Raw genomic sequence first — 6676 nt, 5'->3', positions numbered from 1 at the left:
ATTAATATTGACTCTATGCAAGTAAAAGTTGCGACTCTACCTACAGAACCGTGGCAGCAAGACAAGGACACATGGGAATACCAAGGTAAAAAGAACAGCTTTCTTTACAAGGAAATACACATATATGAATGTACTTATTTAAACAATGAAATGCTGTTGACAATGCCCGGTATTCGTGTTTAGAGTAATCGGGACATTTCAAAAAGTTTTTTTTTTAACTCTTTATAATTCTATTGTGTTCAGAATTCACATACACTTTTTGAATAGTACACGCCATTATATAAAATATGAATGTATTGGGATGGGAAAATATAAATATATCCATCAGCATCATTTTTAAGATTAGGGCCAATGTGCACTTGCTCTTACCCTTACACTTTACTTTACTATCATTTAGACCAGCGTGTGGTAGGTTTTGTCCCTGCCCCGATTTGTATTGTCTCAAAATTGCATTTTTTTTAATCCGAATGTATTTCCTCACAAATCTGTCTTTTGTAGACATATCACTCTAATCTGAACACTACTTATTTCTGTAAAACATAAAAATACTCTTATACAGGTTTTCTTGTAATACATTACGTTGGTGTAATAAGGACCTATGTATTAAGATAAGTATGTTTGTTATCTTTCCTATATGAATGCCTAAGTAGACCTGCCTATACAGGCTACATACAAATTATCCATACACTTTGATCTTAATGGCCATGTGTTATACTGCCACACTAACATTAGTACAGCGACCCGCTAACAATATTGAAATCCTATTTTGTGTTTAGATTTTCAATCAGAAGTAACCAGATCGATTTTCTTCGGAAAATGGGATTTTCATGGAAAGCAATTGCAAAATGCCTGGGAGTCTCCGTTTCTACTGTGTATCGCAGAAGAAAAGAAATGGGAATGGATACCTCCCATCACAACAGATTTTCTGACATGAGTGATCACATTCTTGATGATGAAATACAACCCGTTTTGTCTCTTACTCCCAATGCTGGAGAAAGCTATGTCAGGGGCAGTCTTGTGCAGAGAGGAGTGAGAGTGCAAAGGTGGAGGGTTCGGGAGCGGCTTTCTATTTTAGATCCAGTTGGAAGAGCTGTAAGAAAACAAAGAGCAATTAGACGCAGAGTTTACAATGTGCCCGGGCCAAATCATTTATGGTATGCATATTCTTTTAAAACCATTTCCTGACATTGACGTACAGTAGTTTACATGTAAGAAGTTTGTTACTGACTACCTTTTCCTTATGAAAAATAACTTCATAATTGTTTTCCTTTCAGTTGTCAGTTATAATTCAAGTTGGCATTTTATTATTTTAAAATATCGCACAACCCAAGGAGGACATTTGTATTATTGGAGCCACAAGAGGCGGAAAATACTGATCTCAGCAGCATGCATGCATAATTATAAATATCCACGTTGAAGCTTGTATTTGTAATTAAATTGAGTTTCTATTGTTTCCACAGGCACATTGATGGTAACCACAAACTAGTGTCATGGAGATTTATTTTCCATGGTTGTGAGGATGGCTTCAGTCGACTTCTCTACTTAACATCTACTTAAAATGTTGCACAAATAATTTGTCCCAAACAGTTTTAACACTGTTTAAAGATGGAGTATCTACATTTGGACTACCATACCGAGTTAGGGGGGATCTAGGGGAGAGAATATTCGAGTTGCCCGCTTTATGATTACTATGAGGGGTGTAAATAGAGGTAGCTTCATAGAGGGAAGGAGTGTTCATAACCAACGAATTGGGCGGCTGTGCGCAGAGCTCAACAGAGTGGTCATACACTACTACAGTGACTTGTTTCGCTGGATGGAAAATCAGGGAATATTAGAATCTATAAGAGGGTACCACATTTATGCTCTTCATTATGTTTACTTGGGCAAGATCAATAGATCTGTTACAGAATGTGTGCACCAGTGAAATAACCACACCTTGAGTACTGAAGGACATCGTTCTCCTTACCAGTTATGGACTGAAGGAATGTTGCAGAACAGTACTGTTCTTCATGATGTGCCTGTATCAGAATATGATATCGATGGTGCTCAAAATCCAGACAATGATACCAATGACCATATATTGCATGAAAATACACTGCTGTCTGAAGAGCAAATAAACTACCTCCAGTCAATGGTAGATCTGAGCACTGACGATTTAAATTATGGAATAGATCATTATATGTTCACGTGTCATATTTTACAGAGCGTTTTTGGTTATGAAGCGTGATGTTTGAAGTCACACAGAGGTACAAAAAAATCTTTCTACTGCTCATCAAATATTACATTTAAAGAGTGGCCCAACAGTCACACACTCAGGATTCCTGAGTGTAAGACTGTTCATCAAATTGAACTGTATATGGTAACACGGTATGCACCTCAGATAGATGGGAGATTATCAGGATTATCAAAGCTTTTTGCTCCACAGCAAAATCTTCTCCAGATTTTCTGAAAGTAATTGTAAAAGTTTAAAGGTGCAAATCTAGCCAGAGACAATGGAAGTATGGAAGAGAAATAAAATTATTTTTTGAAAACATTTTTTTTTCTTTTCTAAGTCATCCATATGATAGAAGAACAAAATATGCCTTGGTTTTATTTTTGTGCATGTTAAAAATGTCCATGTAATCCTGTATACCTTGCTCTTTATCTTCAGTTTGCGTGTTTATTTCCACTGTAACCAGCAGTATATTTTTCTTTCAAATGTTAATGCACCCTGCAGAATTAAGATATCCTTCAATAAACATCTAGTAGTGTGTCTTGTTCCATGGGTGCCCCACAGCCCAGACACAAATCCAATTGAGCACCTGTGTAAGTGCCTGGATCATCAGTGGAGATAAACCCATCCACATCCCACCCACCAATATGTTGGAACTAAAGGAGACTCACACCGATCTGGAGAAACCTGGACCAAAGAATGACGCAACACCTAGTCGATTCAATGCAGGTTAGAGGCTCTTTGCACTGCAAAAGGTGGCTCAACCAAGATCTACAATAAAGTATATCGCTTTTGTTTTTATTAGTCAATTTCAGAACCAAACTAACATTAACTAAAAATTTATCAGGATGGCCAAATTATTATAGCAGGACACCATATATACACATGTAAACTTCTGGAGTATGAGCAAATTGTTTAGGTAACTAAATTCACAGTGCGAAACAATTATTTTAAAAATAAAACAATACATTTCTGTGCACTTCCTGTTTTTGTTAAACTGCAATCGCGGGCAAACATTTGCAATCCATTTGCAGAAAAGGTAAATAATCTGATTGATATTGAATATCTATGAAGAAATTGTAATAAAATGAATTTGTCTTTTGAGACCATTTGTCTATAAGCAAATTTGGCAAACAGTCACATTACATTCCTTTTTGTTAAGAAAAGTTTGCATAGCCACATCTATAATTATGAAAACGTATCTTTCATTAACTAAAAATATGTGAATTACATTGTTGACACAATTACATTTTGCAAACAAATAGCTGCTACTACACAAACATTTCTATGGTGGCTCATTGAGGACATGAGAACAATGGCAACCATAGTGTGGTTGTCCCAAACATTTGCACTGAACTGTTTTATACTTAAGGCGACCATATGACTCCATGTTCAGTGGGACAGTTCAAGCTTTTTAACTCACACTTCATTGTATTCTGTTAAGTGCAGTACTACTTCTCTTAAACAAGTAATGAGGTACCCGAGATGTAAAACATACCTAAATGCATTGAGATGCGAGTTAAAAAGCCTGAACTGTCCCAAACTGTCCAACTGAACATGGAGTTGGTAAGAGTATGAAGGATTGTCTCATGGGTGACCAAAGCCTGGAGAGTTGAGAATAGCAAAATCCATCTGCTTCTTAAATTCATCAAAGGACTTCAAAATTGGTAGCTTTAAAATATTGCAGCATGTGTTAGCTTGTGGAAAGTTGGAGGTATAACCTTCATTATTCTCATGCAGGAACTCAACAGACGGTTGTGGTTGAAAACCAAGAGGCGGATCTTTGTCTGCTCCTGTAATGAATGCTAGAATCTGTCTTAATGACACGTTGGACTCTGCATCTGAAAATAAAAAGTGAAAAATAAAAGTAAATAATTATATAAATGCATAAACAAGTGTTGTGCATCAAAGTTTAAAACTTGCTTTTGCAAAATTGTACACACATGGATTACATCATATTCTTTAAAATCATTTTACATTCAAACAATTACCACACTGTAAAAATGGATATTAAGGTATCTGTGGTATTTTTATATTCCAACACTTTATCCAAATACCAAAAATGTGTATTTATTTTTTTAAACATAAATATTCCTACATTTTTCCTCCCAAAGTTTGCTGGTGGTTGTGGTACAGAAAACAATTAATGTAGTAAAAATTGACGATGCTTTAGGTCTTGTCCCAGCCCCGCAACTGTCACCTTTATGAAAACCATAATATAGTAAATGTCTTTCATATAGGTCTGAGCCAGAGTATATATCTCAGAATGGCAAGTCTGCAATTGATGGCCATGGCTAGTCACCTTAGGTGCAAAATACTTGATCCCTTTAATATGAAACTAATTACTTGCTTATTAGCAGGTGTATATTATTAGGCTGCGTGTTTGACTGCAAGCATTTTATCGTGTTTGGCTTATTACAGTTTTGGGGATTACGATTTTGGTATGATTTGGTTCCGAGGACAGCTTCAGGTGACAAGTGACTCAACCTAGCTGTATACAGGGATTTTGGGTGAAGGTAACCTTAAACTTTCTTGCACAAAAAGTACATATTACATTTAAACCATATCCACTTTGTCAGCTGCAGACCCAGCAGCCCTTCCACATTGATGCAAGTACATTATCTTTACCTTCCACATCCTGTAGGTAATCTCTCCAATAGCCCACAATTCTTTGTTCTTCACGTCTTTTATTACTTCCAGCAGTGCTGAATGATATTTTGAACAATTCTGAAAACTGTTCAGATGTGAGAACTTCCTCCCTCCAGCAAAATGAATTGGTGAAAAGAACAGGATGTGCAACAATGGCATCAAGCACACCAAGCGTCTTCAATCCCTCTTTTAACCTAGGAAACATATATAAAGTACATGAAAAACAGAATGCCTGCTTCTTTCTTCATGTTAGTGACCAGTCAACACATACTGTACTAATAAATAAAGTTGGACATCAGTTCAGATATTTCTTACAAAACTACACAGAATATTTTCTACCTTTACTGTGACAGTGTACGTAATAACATGTTTTATAAATCTAAACAAACTATTACTCACAGTTCAATGTGAATATTGCTAATGTAAGCATTAATTAAATGGTTGAACAGGTATTTGCCACACTCTCACTCCACATTTAATATACTCATGTTTTCAACTGACAAGTATAAATATAGTAATCTACTGAAATGCATGACAAAATAAATGTACCTTTCCAGGGAATTTCTTGTTCGGCCACAAACATACCACTTCATGAAGTCTTGTACAAGTACATCTCTGTCTTGCACATTTTGTAAATAGCGGTAACATCCTGCCACATGCAGAAGGTTGCAGTGCTTGGCTGCAACATCTTTAAGCCCCTCTAGTGTTGACACATTCTCCATCTGAAAAAGTCAAAACATAAGTATAAAACTTAACTCAGAATAGGTATGACAACACCATACCAGCCAAACCTTTATAAAAACTAGTGGGAGTGGTGGGGGGGGGGGGGGGGGGGGGGGATGTGAATAACATGAAGCATGGCAATAGTCACAAACTGCTAACACACAACAAATCTATGTAAAGAGGAATATTTTCCAATAATACATTAGTATTATTATTAATACTGATATACAGATTCTCATTAAATGTATTCAAGTTAAAACTTTGAACGCACCTCCAAAATTATCTCTGCAATATCACGATCACAGATGTCTTTCACAGAAGGTGTGACCTGCTGAGGGTCATAGGCTAGACTGTCATATAATGTCTGAGAAAAAAAGTTGGGGGATGGTCCGCCATGCACCAAAGATACGGCTATAATTCTTCCAGCCAGAAAGTAATCATCATCACGTAATGCTATTGAAATACATAAAAGAATGAAGCATGTGAAAGAAGTATAGATGGGTGTATTGCAAGAAAATTCAGATTAAACACTAATTAAATACCTAAAACTGCAATTACCTTGGGAATCGCAGGTCACATTTTTCCAGTCTTCTGAACCTTCACATATTTTACTGTTCTGTAGTGTTTGCATTAATAAAGTTAGAAATTCCCTTGTAGGACCACCTCTGTCCACAGCTCCTTCCGAGTTGCCATCTGAGTCAGTAAACATTACAGACATTCTATTTTCTGGCTTGTATGTTTTGCGCTTAAATCCACGAAGGGCACCATCCCATATATTTATTCTATCAATATTGAACTTTGAAACTGCATCTTCATCTATTTGTAGGGCAAGATTTGTGATAACATCATGAAGAGTTACTTGATCTCTATAAAAGAAAAGAACATTTAGGTAGTTAATACATTGTGCTTGTGAACACAACTTTTGCTAAAAATATAAAACACTATATTTTTTGTCTGTATACGACAGGGTTCACTTGAGCATTGCAAAAATATTAGTGGGAGAAATGCAATCATTTTGACACATTATAAATATTTTGAAAAAAATACCCATCGTGTGCAGACAGATGAATTCTCAGCAAACTGTACTCCTTC

The 6676-nt window shown here is 36.1% G+C and overlaps 1 protein-coding gene across 1 annotated transcript; it reads right to left on the bottom strand.

Moving 5' to 3' along the window:
• Window positions 1-5256: 5256 nt before the first annotated feature.
• LOC117972339 (G2/M phase-specific E3 ubiquitin-protein ligase-like) lies at window positions 5257-6439 on the bottom strand. Its single transcript, XM_059021050.1, has 4 exons — window positions 6143-6439; window positions 5856-6037; window positions 5411-5583; window positions 5257-5278 (listed from the first exon to the last, which is right to left on the bottom strand). Exons 1-4 carry the CDS (start codon window positions 6300-6302, stop codon window positions 5257-5259), a joined length of 537 nt encoding a protein of 178 aa, XP_058877033.1. The 5' UTR covers window positions 6303-6439.
• Window positions 6440-6676: the final 237 nt, after the last annotated feature.

Source organism: Acipenser ruthenus, chromosome 3 (assembly GCF_902713425.1).
Source record: "Acipenser ruthenus chromosome 3, fAciRut3.2 maternal haplotype, whole genome shotgun sequence".
In the NCBI taxonomy this organism is placed as follows: domain Eukaryota; kingdom Metazoa; phylum Chordata; class Actinopteri; order Acipenseriformes; family Acipenseridae; genus Acipenser; species Acipenser ruthenus.
Note: the sequence above shows the minus strand (reverse complement) of the source record. Positions and strands in the feature narration are given on the sequence as shown.

Excerpts from the sequence above, each read along its gene's own strand:
- LOC117972339 (XM_059021050.1), bottom strand. The coding sequence starts at position 6,302 with ATGTCTGTAATGTTTACTGACTCAGATGGCAACTCGGAAGGAGCTGTG. Across the intron at positions 5,584-5,855 it reads TTGCAGAGATAATTTTGGAG|ATGGAGAATGTGTCAACACT; the intron begins GTGCGTTCAAAG and ends TGACTTTTTCAG. Across the intron at positions 5,279-5,410 it reads ACAAGAAATTCCCTGGAAAG|CAATATTCACATTGAACTGT; the intron begins GTACATTTATTT and ends TGCTTACATTAG.